The sequence below is a fragment of the Hypanus sabinus genome, chromosome 6 (assembly GCF_030144855.1).
Source record: "Hypanus sabinus isolate sHypSab1 chromosome 6, sHypSab1.hap1, whole genome shotgun sequence".
Classification (NCBI taxonomy): Eukaryota; Metazoa; Chordata; class Chondrichthyes; order Myliobatiformes; family Dasyatidae; genus Hypanus; species Hypanus sabinus.
The window spans coordinates 97434780-97451198 of NC_082711.1; the positions used below are offsets into that span (position 1 = coordinate 97434780).

The following is a 16419-nucleotide window of genomic DNA, read 5'->3' on the forward strand; positions in this document are numbered from 1 at the left end:
TTGAGGATTCCATTAATTCCAACCAGATCATCAACTCCATTTACAGAAATACAGCCCCAAAGCTGTAGGGAAGCTCCACTGTGCTTCACTGTTGGCTGCAGACCCCAGCTCTCTACAGAGAAACTGCCTCCTGTTTCAGCCACTATTTTTAATTTTGGCTTTGTTTCCACTTCAGAGCAATGGCTTTTTGACAGCATCTCTTCCATGCGGACCACTTCTGACAAGATTTCTCCAGACTGTAGAGAAATGTACTTGGGTCCCTGTGGTTTGTGCAAGCTTAGAGCTGATAGCTGTGTTGGACTTCCGATTTAGAAGAGATGTCAGTTTTATGTATCACTCGTCTGCTGTACTCAGTTTCCGTGGCCGATCATTGTATTTCTGGTCCTCAACCATGCCCATTTCTCTCTGCTTCTTGCTGCAAAATTTCCGCTTGGGAGAGGCCTTGTTGACGCAGGATGACCACAGGATTGTGTCTTGTTGCTATGCTCAGTCTTGCCATAGTGTAAGAATTGATAACTCAAAGGTGAAACGGTCACATCAGCTCACCGTTTAGATTGGCTGTTCTTCCACACTTTGATTCCCTCTAAACCTATTTGTTTCAGTTCATTCAACTTATGTCATTGTCCATTAGCACCTGTTTGTTATCCTTCTTTAATCACACACTGGGCTACATACCTATAATCAAACTTTTATTTGGAAAGTGGTCTATTACTTAATGTTATTTTCTTTAACAAAATACAGAACATTCTCTGGAACATTTAATTTTTTGGAAAATGAATGTTTGGAAATCTAAAATTTGCTCTTTTCTACTGACACACTAATGTAGAAGACAAAAAAATAAAGAGATAAAACAAAACTTATACAAAAATATCTGATGCCTAAGACTCTATACTTAAGACTAAGTTATATTTCTTATTATGTATTGCAATGTACTGCTGCCGCAGAACAAAGAATTTCACAACATATGCCAGTGACATTAACTCTGATTCTGATTATTGCATAACCACACGTTACAACAGTCGTGTGCAGTTGACCATCCCAGAATGCACAGCATGTCAAACCTTAAAGTGGTTGAGCTACAGCGGTAGAAAACCACACTAGGTTCCACTCCTGTGCATAATCAAGTGAACACTGAATGTGGAATCTATTACGCTCATAGTTTATCCCAAGGTCCAGGAAACTTTTGGGAATTCAGAAAGAACCTGGCCCAATAAAAAGAACCTAGATATACCAATCCATTCATTAGGACTCTCTACAACTTGTCTGTCCTCATTCTTTAAATTGATTTGTGATGATATTCCTATCCTGAATATGCATTTATCGCATCAGAAGTTGTCATGTAACTGTTATGTTCACCATTATATTTATTCAGCTGATGGTCTTTGAGACATCTGAACAGTGGTAGTGACAGCAGCCATCCCTGTTAAGCATGGGGCAAGCTTAAGTGATTCCATTCAAAACCCATAATTCAAATGCAACTCTCCTCTATTCACTACATTTTTCTGATGAAATTACACTGCTTTTATCAAAAATGGCTGTAATTCTTTCACAAGTTCTATTTCATCTGCTCTTTAAAACAGACTGTTTTCTGAATAAATTGACTTTGTATGAATCAAACTGCTGTGAACCCAAGCATTTACCCTACCCTGAACTCACAGTGGGTTCAACACCTTTCCCTGTGCCATAAATTTATATAATTATATGCTTGCCTTTTCATAGAACATACAATATAAAAACAGGACAATAGCTAAACCACTCAGTTGCAGCATTTTTCATACTTTACACAAGCCTAAGTAGGAGAAAGATGTGAAAGCTTGATCCAGGTCACACTGTATATGCATATTTTTGCCACAAGCTCAAGATTCCTTTCACAAACCAGAGAAAATCTGCAAATGCTGAAAATCCAAGCAAAACACACAGAATATTGGAGGAATTACAGATGCTGCCTGGTCCTGCTCAGTTCCTCCAGAATTCTGTGTGTGTTCCCAAGATTTCTTTTGTACTCGAGATGCAATATAGTGCAAATAATTTCCATTCTCAATAACTGCTTCCCTTAAGGAGGCAATCGATGTCTCTCAACCAGATACATTATTTGCAGAAGGTCCTGAATACTTTCATAAACACAAACAAAAAAATGCTTGGTTCATGGATAAAATACTCCACCAGTCTGCATATCCCATTTCTGAGTGGAGAGAAGAATATTAAAAAGTTAAAACTGAGCACTCACTTGCACAAAGTAGAGTAAATCTAAAACTCATTCCCCAAAATTGTCAGCGATTTATATGGATAGATCTTTCATTGGGCAAGGGTCATAAGCATAACAGAATCAAGGCAAGCAAAATAAAGATCAATCAAGGTCCACTTGAATGATGGTACAAAATCAAGAGGCTGAGTGGCCTGCCTCTGCTTTTCCAATGACTTTACGATACTGTTACTTACCCCATGCTCTTTTGCAGCAGTGGCCACTCTGTAGAGAATATCTTCTTCCACAAAAGGTCTCACTGCATCGTGGATAATTACAACTTCAGGTTTCATCAGCCATGACTGATGAGGCTGATTTTCCACAAATGCTTTTAGCCCATTAAAAATAGACTGGTGACGAGTAAGCCCACCTACAACAACTGTTGTGCGTGAGTGACCGAATTGGCCTATTACAGAATTCATGAATTCAAAGTTCTGTTGTGACACCACCACCACAATTTCTTTGATCCACTGAACCCTACAAAGCGAAGACAAAATTATTAAAATAGAAACTGCAAAAATTTTTCAGAAAATAGGTATCAAATTATTACTATCATACAAGCCAAGAATACAATAACTTTAGATCAATTATGAAAAAAATTAGAAACCATTTTCTTTTTAACTGCTAAAATATTAATATGGATATCAAAATTAACCAAACTTGATTATCATTAATTTCTAAAATTGTTATTGTTAAAATTGTTATTCCTCACAAGTCTGCTTATATAAAATCCATCACCCTCTCCAAATTCCATCCTTGTATTTTATTGTTTTCAAGGTTCATTGATGCAGTAAAAATATCAATATTTATGTGCATTGCACATTCAGATACAGAGATTTCAATATATTCAGCAGCTTGTGTGTGGAGAAAAAATGAGCAAAGTTTTTCTTTAAACATGAGAACAGAAGAAATGGAAAGATTGAAGTGTTGCATTGCACAACAGATAACTGGAGATTATATGCTTAACAGATTGAGCAGTATTTTAAAGCAAATGAAACAGCCAACGAGAAGCAAGTGCCAACTTTGCTGAGTGCATTGGATTTAAAGACATACAGTTTGCTTTGAAATTTAACTGCTCCAACCAAACCAAGAGAAACGAGCTTTACCGATAATGTGAAAGTAATGTAGGAACATTTAGAAGCAAAATCATTGATCATTACAGAATGCTTTAGGATTCATAAGAGGAATCAAAGGGAAGGGGAGCCCACTTCACTGTACATGGCTGAATTAAAGAGATTATCTGAGCACTATCAATGTAATGAAAGGCTTAATGATGCAATGAGAAATTGTCTAGTTTGTGGAATCACAAGCAAGCATTCAAAACACGCTCTTAACTGAAGCACAACTTACGTTTTAAAAAGCAGTTGAAATAGCTGCGTCAATGGAAACAGCAGCATGAGATGCAATTGAGTTGCAGTCAGAAATGAAAGTGATCGTGAACAAAATTGCAATGTCTCAACAGAAACCAGTCTGGTGGAACAAACTGGGTTACCATTGTGGCAGGAGCTCACATACACCAGGACAATGCCGATTTCAAGGCGAAACTTCCAGGAAATGCAACAAAGTATGAAACATACAAAGAGCACATCGGGCAGACAAAAATAAATGGACTGCATAGGGTAAGGAAAAAGATAAAAAGTCAAGCTACAGTTTCAAAAAATGCACTAATCTGCTTGCTGTTGATGAAAAATCTGATCAGGATGATAGTAATGCATGAGTTGACTCGAGATTTACAATGTGAAAACCAGTAATAGATAAGCAATACAACTTACACTTGAAGTGAACAGCAAATTAATTAACAGGAGAGCCAGCACTGAGGAGATGTGAGTGGCTAAGACAACTACAAACTGATTGGATATCCATCCACAATTTGCATACCACATTCCTTGAAATTAGAGTCAACTAAAAGCAAATTAAGAAAAGTACTGGGGGGATGCCACAAATGTCTCCATTCCAAACACCATGAACTGTTGCCCAACACAGGACAAACTGGTGTTGGTGCCAACCTCTGTGCTTCTGGATGGAAAGCATATGGAACCAAAGAACCGTGCAGCTCAGAGTAACTGTGAAAGTGACAAAAGCTGTGGTCTGACTCCAACAATTCTTTGTAGGGAACATATCTGAGAATGCTTCTGTTATTCAGGCAGATCCTTGTGATGTGTGGCTTGGTTTTAAGCTGGAAGCGAGTTCAAGGAGCTTCAGGAAAGTTGCGAGCATCCAACTTTTTTTTTGAGTATAAAGAACCAGAACCTACTCTACATGCATTAAGGTTGTTCCATGGACTTCAAATGGGAGACAAAAAGCTGTTTGTAAAAGTAGATACAAAAACCAAAATCAGCTGGATGAATGAAAGGCCTAAAAGGAAGGAGTCAACGGAGATACAAAAGAAAACAGATTCATCTGATGATGTTGCAGATAAGGAAACCAAGAGGAGAGATCAGATCGTAAAAGACTGATAAGAGAATACTCCAGTGAACCTAATGGACCTTCCAGAAATAAAGATGAACAGAACAGTAGAAGGAGGAAAATTAATAATTTATTATGCTGTGAATGTCTGCATAATAGGTGTATTTTCTAGTATGTTGTGTAAATAGTTGAAATACATCCTCTGTTGAGTTGGTGTTTAGCAAGGAGTACTGTGTATTTAATATTTCTGTAGTATTTTGAGTGATACTGCAAACATTATTTGATTAAGCATTCTTGTCTATTTAAATAATTCATCATGGGTTATATAAGTGAACTGAATATGTCATGATGCTACCACCAGCCATCCAGGTTCAGGGGTTCAGCTCAGGGTTAACAGCCCTGACTGGTCAAAAAAAAACATAGTTCCAGAAACAGCAATGAAGAATCCTCCTTTGTCTGTGTGCGACAGTATGGACAGACAGAGATGCAGGACCTTCATTGTAGCCCTCAATGCCAGCAGCGTAGCAGAAAGCAAGTAAGCAAATTTTGAAAGTAGATCAATACTCTCTGCCCAGGTTAGAGAGTACCTTTGCAAACCTTTCTAGAGGGGAATTCTTCAGCAAAGAGGACTTAGCTGAGGCTTACTTACAGATGGAGATGGTAGAAGAGTCCTCAGTACTTTTCACCATAAACACTCAGAAAGGGCTTTATCGTTGTAATAGGCTTATTTTTGGGTAGCATCTGCACCTGCACTCTGGAGAAAGCTAGGTGTTGCAAGACTGCCAGGCACTCAGTGGTACCTGTATGTCATCATTGTTACTGGTGAGGATGACAAGGAACATCTCTAAAATCTCAAGACAGTGTTAAAACATGCCCTCTTCCCATTGCTACCATCAGGGAGGAAGTGTACAGGAGCCTGAAGGCACACAATAAATATATATTTACTGTAATTCCTTTTTTATTATGTATTGCAATGTGCTGCTGCCACATAATTAACAAATTCACAACATATACCGGTGATATTAAACCTGATTCTGAAGCTTGCCTTATTGTATAGTTGCAGTGATGTCAAAAGTTATGAGTGATGGAAGTCAACGCCCCACAGTCTTTCCACCATATTCCTTTACCGGTTCAGAGAAAAATTACGCACAGATTGATTAAAAAGGCCTCAAGTCTAGTCTGGGGTGTAACATACTTCAACCAGTACCTGTATGGGAGAGAGCTTACCCTCATTACTGATGAGTGTCCATTTTCAATCCAGTTTCTGCCCAATCAAGCCTAGTTTTATGAAATTATTAGACTCAATGCACCATATTGAATCTGAGAGTGTATTTCTCCAATTCTGCAGAATGCAGGTCTTCAATGCTTTACTTTGTAACAGTAATCTTTTTAAACCATGTCAAAGTGCTTCACACAATTTTATCAAACAAAAATAGCATCAAGCAGTATAAGAAAATATTAGGACTCATCATGACTGCAAACCTTCATGTAAATAGGTAGATTTTAAAGTGGAGCTTAAAGGGTTAAGGAGAGATACGAGGCAGAGAGGTATAGGTATAAAATTCCAGAGTTTAGTGGAGGTCTGCTCAGATATAAAACAGCCAATAAAACCCAAGCCTGCCTGAGCACATTTTTTTTCCCCTTTCCCATAGGAAACAAAGAAACTGGAGTAGGAATAAAGTATGTTGGGCCCCTAATCCTGCTCTGCATTCTTTAATTTCATGCCTGAACTTCTACCTCAATGCCCTGCCTTATCCCAACGCCGTTCAATTCCATGATACTGTCCTTAAAATCTTGCATTATGCTACCACACAAAAAAATTCACAGCACATGTCAGTGATAATAAACCTGATTCTGATTCCTTTATCTATGACTGGGCTGTCCTTTGGAATACAATTCCAAATACTATATTCACCATGGATTTTCCTCTTTTCAGTCCAAAATAGTGCACCCTTTATACAAACGCAAGTATTTTGGCATTCACATCTGAAAACAAACCTGTGGGTTCATTCGTCTCCCTCCTATGAGTGAATGTCACTGCAAACTTGAAGTTGCCACCTTGGAAAGGAACCCAATTTTGATCAATGATCCCATTTACTTCAATAAGTGCCGCACCTCAGCAGAGATGCCAAGTGAAACTTGAAAATGACACCTGTTAGTAAGTCCCCCATAGCTCAACCAAGTCCAACTGAACCCATACACATAGAGTTGTCAGTATCCTCAGGCTTCAGGCAGACAAGTACCCTGGGGATTTGGGCAACAGACAATTAGAAGAGTAATGAAATCTCGGAAAAACAGACAGCTGGGTGGGATGGCAAAAGGAGAAAGAAAAATATTAGGAGTATTTTAAATTTAAAGCAACTTTCAGAATGCCTGCAGCCTGCCTTGGCAATAGTTTTGGTTCACTTCAGCGATCTAAGTATCTTCTACATGATAGATAGGGGTTTTGCGACCATGGCTGTGTGAAATGAACGTCTGTTTCTTTGTTAAGGTGTCGCCCTCTCAGTGACGTCAGGGCGGGGTGGAAGTTGTGTAAATCTCCCAGGCACTTCCACTCACCTCTCAAAAGCTTCCAGGGTAAGGCTGATGAGTGGTCTCTGGAAGAGGCGGCAGAACTGCTTAGGGATTGCCGTTCCCATTCTCTCCCCACTACCGCCCGCAGGCAGCACAGCCGCCACGAAGAAATCGAGGTCCTGGCTTTTGCCGGCCTGTTCAATCGGGCCGGATAATTTGCAAAGAGGAGGCCAGTGCGGTTGCGGATCACTTCCTGCCCACGCCATCAATTAGCTCAGGGAAACCGTTTTACAAAGTGATGCACAGGGTATGTCAGCAGAACCTGACAAAACTTTACAGCCGCACGACGAGTTCCTGCAAAAAAAATGTTTTGGCGCTCTCTTGAGGATGGGCACAGCTGTTCGATGCGGGTGATTGACAGTCGCCAGGCGTAGGTGATGGGTCGGTATCGGGCAATTCTTGTAATTCACTTCCAGCTGTACTTGAATCTCGCACTTAAGTAAACATAGTTCTTGCAAATAAAGAAGCGATGATGCAGATAATACACCGGGGTGGAAGTTATTCGACCCTGAAATGGCTGCGATAAAGTGGCGCTGTGTGAGAATCCCGTACCTGTTCAGGCAGGTGCTGCTTGCCGCCGCTTTTTTTTCCCCCCAGTTGGGATTATGGTCTATGCGCATGCAAATTTTCAGCAAGTGAGATAATGGTTTTTAATCTCACTGCTGGTTTTATATAATCTTGATTAAATGTTAAAATTGGGCAGAACACAAATACATTTTCTGTTGTTTTGAAGAGTGCCATAAGACCTGTTTTCTCTTGAAAAGTGGACCAGGATACAAATCCCCCAGATGTTGCAGTGGGAATGTTGGCTGAGAAAATATGTGGTGCAACTTGAACCCACAGTCTTCTGACTCGTGCTCACTGAAGTTTTTGATTTGGCTGTGTGGCACCACTTTTGCTTTAGAAGCCAAGAATATAAATTCAATTCCCTCTAGTTAATTGAGTTCCAAAAGGGAAGGTGTCATATTTCTGTAAAATAAAGAAAACTTACTTGAAGAAAACTGGAAAAGTTTTCAGGCCAATTTGGCCTCAACCACCCTCGTAGAATGTAAATAACCTTTTAATCTCTTTCAAAATTGTGACTGTTGTAAATGATTGTGCATTTATGTAGCTTCAGGTAAGATATGATAGCTTTGGCAAGGTCTGTATTTATTTCCTTTCCATAATTATCATTGAGAAATTTAGTAAGCTTGAAATTTGAAGACCGATTGATGAAGGTGCACTCAATTTTTTGACAAGGGAGTTCCAGGATTTATACCCTGTGATAATGAATAAAGAGTCATGTATTTCCAAGTTAGAACAATGTATGATTTAGAGGAGAACCTGCTTGTTGTGGTGTTCCCAGGCAACCCTTGTCCTCAGTGGTAGAAATTGCACATTTGGGAGATGCAGTTGGTTTACCTCAGATGAGTAACTGCTTTGAATATTTAGACAGACAGGATGTCTTTGAGTTATCGGGGTATTTTAACTAAGACACTCGCCTCTTACCTGCTCATGTAGTCACAGTATTTATTGGAATGGCCTAGGTAAGTTAATGTTGATGTTTGAGGATACTGAAAAAGGGGTGCCAAGTTTACTGAATGTTAAGGATTGATTGTTCAGTCCTCTTGCATCCTGTTAAAAGTCCATGCAAATTAATACTTTTGATATGAAAATCATTCTATTCCTTTTACACCTTTAGCTAGGTGATCAAGCTTGTTCATTTTCAATCTTTTTTATTGATTTTAAAAATATATGAATAGATACAAATTAGAGGATAAGTTATATCAAATACATAATACAATGAATGTACAAACAAAAAGGATATCCACTGTCAAAATCATGTATAATATAATTAGGTTAGTGTATATATAAACAGAGAACATCAACTCCTCTTGACAATTCATACAAAAGAATGCAAATTTTCTATTTATAAGAAGGAAAAAAAAATCCCACTAAACCGGGGGTCGGCAACCTGCGGCTCCCGAGCCATTTGTGGCTCTTTCACCTCTGTGCTGCGGCTCCCTGTGGCTTTGGGAAATAATTGGTCAGTATTTAATTAAAATGTATTTTATGTTAGTTTGTTAGCTTTTGAAATGTAATTATGGTGATCTTGTACAACCTAAGTGTAGCGACACCATTTCCTGCCACATCCGAAACGGCTCACAATTAGCCAGCATTCCGGCTAAGGGAGATAGCCTACGGGGGTTTGTGAGTACGCGTCTTTTGCAGCATCTGCGTCCATGGGGGCTGGGTTGAGGGAGGCTTAAAAGCAAGGCTGTTTCGTTCGAATAAAGCTATCTTTGACTGCAGTTTACTGACACCGCTACAACGTGTTTTTATCGCTGGCTGTCCAGACGGAAGGTGCTGAAACGCTTTGTCGCGTGTCTGGAAGAAGTGAAAACTTTCCTGGGCAGCAAAGGGCTCACCTTTCCTGAGCTGGAACAGCCAGAGTGGCTGGAAAAGCTACACTTCATGGTAGACATGACAGCGCACCTGAACACGCTGAACACAGCTCTTCAGGGGAAAGGACGTACAGCCCTGCACATGTTGGAGGATGTTTTGGCATTCAAGCGCAAGTTGACAGTGCTTGCCAGAGATTTACAGAAAGGCACTTTGTCTCACTTCCCCAATTTGAGAGAGTTCAAACAAGGTCACGACATGATAATTTCGGAGTATTTACATTCTGCAATCATCGCAATGCAAACATCGTTTGGGAAACGCTTCTGTGAGTTCAGAGAGGAAAAAAACACATTATCCTTCCCGGTCACTCCCTTAAGCATCGATCCTTCCCTACTGAATACGACTGCATTGGCAGGTGTGAGTCAACCTGATCTTGAGATGGAACTGGCCGACATAGCCGACAAAGACATATGGGTGTCCAAGTTTAGACGCTTGACAGCAGACCTTGAAGATGTTGCCCGTCAGAAGGCCGTTCTTGCTCAGAAACACAAATGGAGTGATATTGAAAACCTCACAGATGACAGCTTGCGATCCTGTGTAAAGATGAAGGTGACATCATACAGCCCTGATGTGCAGACGCTGTGCGCTGAGGTCCAGGAGCAGAAATCCCATTAACCAAGTATGATAAATATTTTAATTGCCTATTATTTTACTTATATTCATATTTTTTCATTGTTCAGTGAAATAGTCCTTTCATTTTTCAGGATGACAGCTGGCTGACGTTATTTTTGGTTTGCTGCTGGCGGAAAATTTAAGTTCGGCGTTTTTCATAAATACAAGAAGGACTCAAATAGACATTGAGTATTTTACTTAAAAGTAACCTTCAACCCAACGTCTTTTTTTCGGAGTTCAAAATGTTTTTGTTGCATGCAGAAATGTAATTTCGTTTTCTCTGCAGGAGTTCATCAATTTCATAAATGCAACACATTATAGTTTGTTTATACATAGCATAAAGGCAAAAAAAACGTTGTATGCAGTGTTATTTCATTTTAAATGTCAAACGGGTTTTGCGGCTCCCAGTGTTTTCTTTTCTGTGGGAAACGGGTCCAAGTGGCTCTTTCAGTGGTAAAGGTTGCTGACCCCTGCACTAAACTAACCTAAAACAAAAAAAAGGACTGGGCAGTCCATTTGAGGATACAATTACAAAAAACAAAGAAAACATCCTTCTAGTCAAATCTGAAACTTTGGTGGGGAAAAAAAATTACCTAAAAATAGAAAAGAAGAAAAAGAAATTAGATTGTATGAAAATATTGAATAAAAGGTCGCCAGGTTTGCTCAAATTTGAAAGATGTATCAAACGTGCGACTTCTAATTTTCTCCAAGCTTAAACATGACATAATGGAGGAGAGCCAGAAAAAAAACAGTAGTTGCATCCTTCCAATGCAACAAAATAGCTCTCCGAGCCAATAAAGTTGAAAAGGCTATCACATGTTGAGCGGAAGCAGGAACATTTCCTGCTTCCTTTGGAGTAATCCCAAAGATTGCCGTATGCAAATTAGGTTGTAAATCCATACCTATGACTTTTAATAATGTTCTAAAAATAAGATCAAGATTGTTGTCATGATAATAGTGAATGTTTGAAACTGATAATTATGTTTCTCACTTCTTGAGTTTGCAATGTGGTTAGATCCCCGTGATTGCATTACTCTTTTTGGCAGGAGTTTTGACAATCACTATTTTCTTTAACATGATATCTCGAATTGGACACCTTAAGAAACAAAATAAATGAGGAAGGTGGGTAGGTTTATGAAATAGAGACTTTTCTATTTGTATGGAAAAGGTGAGCACTTTCAAGTTCCTGGATGTCAGTATCTCCAAAGATCTATCTATCCCCAACATATTGATGCAATTACAAAGAAGGCGCAGCAGTGGCTATATTTCATTAGCAGTTTGAGGAAACTTGGTATGTAAATAAAGATTGTCAAATTTCTACAGCTGTACCGTGGGGAGCGTTCTAACTGGTTCTATCACCCTCTGGTATGGAAGGGCCACTGCACAGGATCGGAAAAAGCTGCAAACTCAGCCAGCTCCTTCACAGGTATTAGCCTCCCTGGCATCAAGAATATTGTGAAAAGGTGATGCGGGAAAGGTTTCCAAGGGAAATCCTGCTCCAGAATATGTCTAGCCCACATCTACCCAAACCTGAGCAAAAAATAAAGGCATATGTGTTATTAAATGATCAGAGCAATGTGTCATTGGCAAAATCGTATACATCGAGCTATGCTGCGGGAGATCACAGTCTTCAAGGCACCCCAGAAGAGTCTGGTATGGGCTACTGCACAGGACCAAAAGAAGCTAGAGGAAGTTGTAAAATTAGTTAGCTCCAGCTTGGGTACTAGCCTCCAAGATATCCAAGACATCTTCAAGGAGCAGTGCCTCAGAAAGGGGTCAGTCATTATTAAAGACCCCCATCACCCAGGGCATTCCTCTTCTCATTGTTACCATCAGGTAGGAAATACAGAAGTCTGAAGACACACACTCAGTGATTCAGGAACAGCTTCTTCCCCTCTGTCATATGCTTCTGAAATGGACATTGAACCCATGAACACCATCTAATTTTTGTATTAATATATATTCTGTTTTGGACTTTTTAATCTATTTAAGGTACACATATATACTTACTGTAATTTTTCTGTTTTTTCTTTTTGTATTATCATATATTGCATTGTACTGCTGCTGCTAAGTTAACAAATTTCACGACTTATGCCAGTGATAATAAACCTGGTTCTGTTTCTGACCCTGAAACATTAACATTTGGTATATTCAGTATTTAAGGTTTTGTTCTTCCATAGACTGTAAAGGCATCTTCTGGAACAGCAGAAATTGCCAGAAGAGCTAATAAATTTGTCATGGAGTCACTAGAAGGGGAGGCCTGCTTCTCCTTGCCAACCCTCGTTAAGTGTAACCATATTCCCAACGACAGGGATGAAATCCCAACCCCTGAAGTAGCATGCAGTCATTCACATATTACAGACATAGCTGACAATATTCCCCCACTTGACTCTTCTGCTGGGATCCTGCTGTTGCTTGGCAGATACACCATCCATGCATACAAGGTATGCAAACAGCGCAATAAAGCCTTAAGACATACAGTGCCTATGAAAAGTATTCACCTCCCCCCCCCCCCCACCGGAAGTTTTCATGTTCTATTGTTTTACAACATTGAATCACAGTGGATTTAATTTGTTTTTTTTTGACACTGATCAACTGAAAAAAAAAGTAAAAAAAGATCTCTATAGAGTGATCTAAATTAATTACAAATATAAAACAAAATAATTGATTGCATTATTACTTACCCCTCCCCCCCCACTCCTTAAGTCAGTATTTAGTACAGGGGTGGGCAAACTTTTTGACTTGTGGGCCACAAAGGGTTCTAAAATTTGACAGGGGGGCCGGACTAGGAGCAGAGGGACTGACTGTTTTGGTAATACACCTCATAAGAGAAAATAAAATAACATGGGATATGTAGAAAACGTGCTTTAATTTCAATTGAAAATGAACAAATGCATTACAACAAAATATCTGTCTTTGAAGTCCCATGGTATTTAGCTATTTATTGAAATGACTTTTAAAACACTGAAAATTAAATGAATAAAATACAGCTTTTTTTAATAGTAACAGTTATTATTTTAAAGCACTGAAAATTCTGTTATCCTTCAAGATATTATCATCATCACTCTCCTCCTGACTGTCTTTATTTCAAAAACGGTAGGAGATGCAGGTCTACTTGTCCTGCTCCTTCTTATTCAATTGTCCCTGTGCCAAAACTCAACAACGACCAGCACAAAGACAGAACAGTGAGAGCGCGCCAGTATGCGGAGCGCGTTATTTGATCTGGAGCGCATTTTTTTTATTTTGAGAATGCATATTTTCAAATGCATTTTTTATATAACACAACGAAGAAACTTATTTTTAATTTCAGTGGGAACAGTGTTATTGGTCTCACTTTTTAGCCAGCGCATCAAAGTCTGGATTTAGTTTTGTTATGGCGATTCTGAGGTGTTGGTCAGTTAACTTGGATCTGTGACTGGCTTTGTTGATGTTCATGACGCTGAACGCCTGTTCACACAAATAGATCGAGCCGAACACAGAGTAAAGCGCAAATGTGGAGTAATACGCTGCACCTCAACAAATGTCAATGTGTAGCGGTGAGCTACATGCAGCGCTAAAATTACGACACGGAGTCGGTAACTGCAGTCGAAGAAAAAAACTTTATTCGAAATCCCCAGCCTCACTTTTAAGCCTCCCTCAACCTGCCCCCCGTGGCGCAGAGCCTCCAAAGCTCTGTGCTCGTAAATCCCCGCAGGCTATCTCCCTTAGCCGGAACGCTGGCTAATTGTGAGCCGGTTCGGATGTGCCAGGAAATGGGTCGCCACAAATGTATATAGAGTGCGTCATCTATTGGGAAAACGCCAGAATTGCGGGGAAAAAAACGTTAACAAGGTTTATTAATATAATTTCATCAAGTTCTGCGGGCCGGATTAAAAAGCTTAACGGGCCGTAGTTTGCCCATGCCTGATTTAGTATATGCAATTTTGGCAACAAATACCGCCTTGAGTCTGTGTGGGTAGGTCTTGATAATCTTTGCATATCTGGCCAGTGCAATTTTTCCCCATTTTTCTTTACAAAACTGCTCAAGCTCTGTGAATGAACTGCCGCTTTTCAAATCCAGCCACAAATTCTCAATTGGATTGAGGTCTGGACTCTGACTTGGCTGCTCCAGGACATTTACTTTGTTGTTGTTAAGCCATTCCTGTGTAGTTTTGACTTCATGCTTGAGGTCATTGTCTTGCTGGAAAACAGATCTTCCAAGTTGCAGTTCTCTCGCAGACTACACCCAGTTTTCCTCTAGGATTTCTCTTTATTTCATTGCATTCATTTTACCCTCTACCTTCACAAGCCTTTCAGTGCCTGCTGCAGTGAAGCGTCCCCACAGCATGATGCTACCATCGCCATCCTTCACAGTAAGAATGATGTGTATTTGATGATATGCAGTATTTGGCTTATGCCAAACATAGTATTTAGTCTGATGGCCAGAAAGCTCAATTTTGGTTTCATCAGACTATAGAACCTTCTTCCAGCTGACTTCAGAGTCTCCCACATGCCTTCTGGCAAACTCTAGCCAAGATGTCATATGAGTTATTTTCAACAGTAGCTTTCTCTTTGCTGTTCACCCATAAAACTGCAACTGGTGAAGCATACAGTCAACAGTTCTTCTATGCACAGTTTGTCGCATCTCAGCCACTGAAGCTGCCAACATAGGCCTATTGGTGGCCTCCCTCATTAGCCGGCTTCTTGCACGGTCACTCAGTTTTTGAGGCTGGCCTGCTCCAGGCAGATTTACAGCTGTGCCATACTCTTTCCATTTCTTGATGATTGACTTAACTGCACTCCAAGAAATATTCAGTAACTCAGATATTTTCTTGTATCCATCTCCTCACTTGTGCTTTTCAATTACCTTTTCATGGAGTTGCTTGATTGTTCTTTTGTCTTCATGGTGCAGTTTTTGCATGGATACTAAATCTCCAACACTTGGACCTTCTTGTCACAGGTGTATGTTTACTATGATCAATCAAAACACAGGTTTCCAAAAACAGATCTCTATTTAACTAATTAGGTGACCAATTGGCTGCACCAGTGACTCCTTAGACTCCCCTGCCATGGGAAACATCCTTTCCACACCAAGTCTGTCTATCCTGCATCCACAACTATCCTACACCTTTCTCATTTTTCACAAAAACTCGAGCCAATGTTGCCTGCCATCCTTCCAGCATATCCTTACTGTGGCCAACTCCTCTTTCATACCACTGTAATTACCTTTACTCCACTGAAGAACTGCTACATCAGACTTTACTTTCTCCTTATCAAATTTCAAATTGAACTGTGATCATATTGCGATTGCTCTTCTTTAGGGTTCCTTTATGTTAAGCTCCCTAATTGCCTTTGGTTCATTACATAACAACCAATAAGCAAGCAGGCAGCGGAGTAAGTCGCTGGTTTTCTGGAAAAAGTTCAGTTTTTTTCCCAAATTACTTGGGATAAAAGAGGCATGACTGCACAGGCACGTGACCTCAGAGTATGGAAGATTCAAAAAGGGAAGCAAGCTTCAATGGTTCCTCTGAATCGCAGCAAGCAGGCAGCGGAAGCTGATACCTGAAAATGTGACACCGCTTATGCCTATCAATCTTCACCTGAAACCTCAAGATGGCGGCGCGACGGCAGCATACACCGGCCACTCCGGGATGAATATCAGTTATCTGTCAAGTAGGATGCCGTATACAATCCTGATTTGATGGAGATGGACATAAGAAGCACAGAGGAACATCTGGTGAAACTTCTGAATTGCCTGTTTCACTGCCGCTGCTACTGTACGATCAAAAAATCTCCGGACAGGAAGGCCCCAAATTTTCGGCTTTGCCTGTTGCTTGGCGGCTGGGGTCAAAGCGCTTGGCAGAGATGGTGCTCGGTGTCGGAGGCTCAAAGTTTTCGGACAGACTCAGAGTTGTCTGTGGTCATGTGCTTCCAGGGTGCTGTATCGGCAAGCTTGCAGCACTGGAGGCTCATGGCAGGAAGAGTTTTTCTTCCTTCTACCGTCTAGGTGAGATGATGGGCTATCGGGGACTTTGAGACTTTTTTTTTTACCGTGCCCATGGTCTGCTCTTTATCAGATTACGGCATTGCTTTGCACTGTTGTAACTACATGTTAATTATCTGGTTTTTGTCAGTTAGTCTTGGTCTGTCTTGTGTTTTAGTGA

The 16419-nt window shown here is 40.1% G+C and overlaps 2 protein-coding genes across 8 annotated transcripts in view; one reads left to right on the forward strand and one right to left on the reverse strand.

Annotated features, from left to right (window-relative positions):
- The window catches only part of crppa (CDP-L-ribitol pyrophosphorylase A), a 316111-nt gene extending 306594 nt beyond the window's left edge, over positions 1-9517 (reverse strand). For all 7 annotated transcript variants that reach the window (XR_009512723.1, XR_009512724.1, XR_009512725.1 and 4 more), the window contains exons 1-2: positions 7208-9517; positions 2440-2719 (exon numbers count right to left, since the gene is read on the reverse strand). Coding sequence is in view for 4 of the 7 variants with exons in the window: in XM_059972642.1 (XP_059828625.1) it covers positions 2440-2719; positions 7208-7428 (501 nt within the window). In the remaining 3 variants the exon portion in view is untranslated. The remainder of the gene's footprint in view (positions 1-2439; positions 2720-7207) is intronic.
- On the forward strand, positions 9517-10508 carry LOC132395710 (general transcription factor II-I repeat domain-containing protein 2-like). The gene is made up of 2 exons (XM_059972646.1): positions 9517-10283; positions 10369-10508. Exon 1 carries the CDS (start codon positions 9677-9679, stop codon positions 10277-10279), a length of 603 nt encoding a protein of 200 aa, XP_059828629.1. The 5' UTR covers positions 9517-9676; the 3' UTR covers positions 10280-10283; positions 10369-10508.
- Positions 10509-16419: the final 5911 nt, after the last annotated feature.

Excerpts from the sequence above, each read along its gene's own strand:
- LOC132395710 (XM_059972646.1), top strand. The coding sequence starts at position 9,677 with ATGGTAGACATGACAGCGCACCTGAACACGCTGAACACAGCTCTTCAG.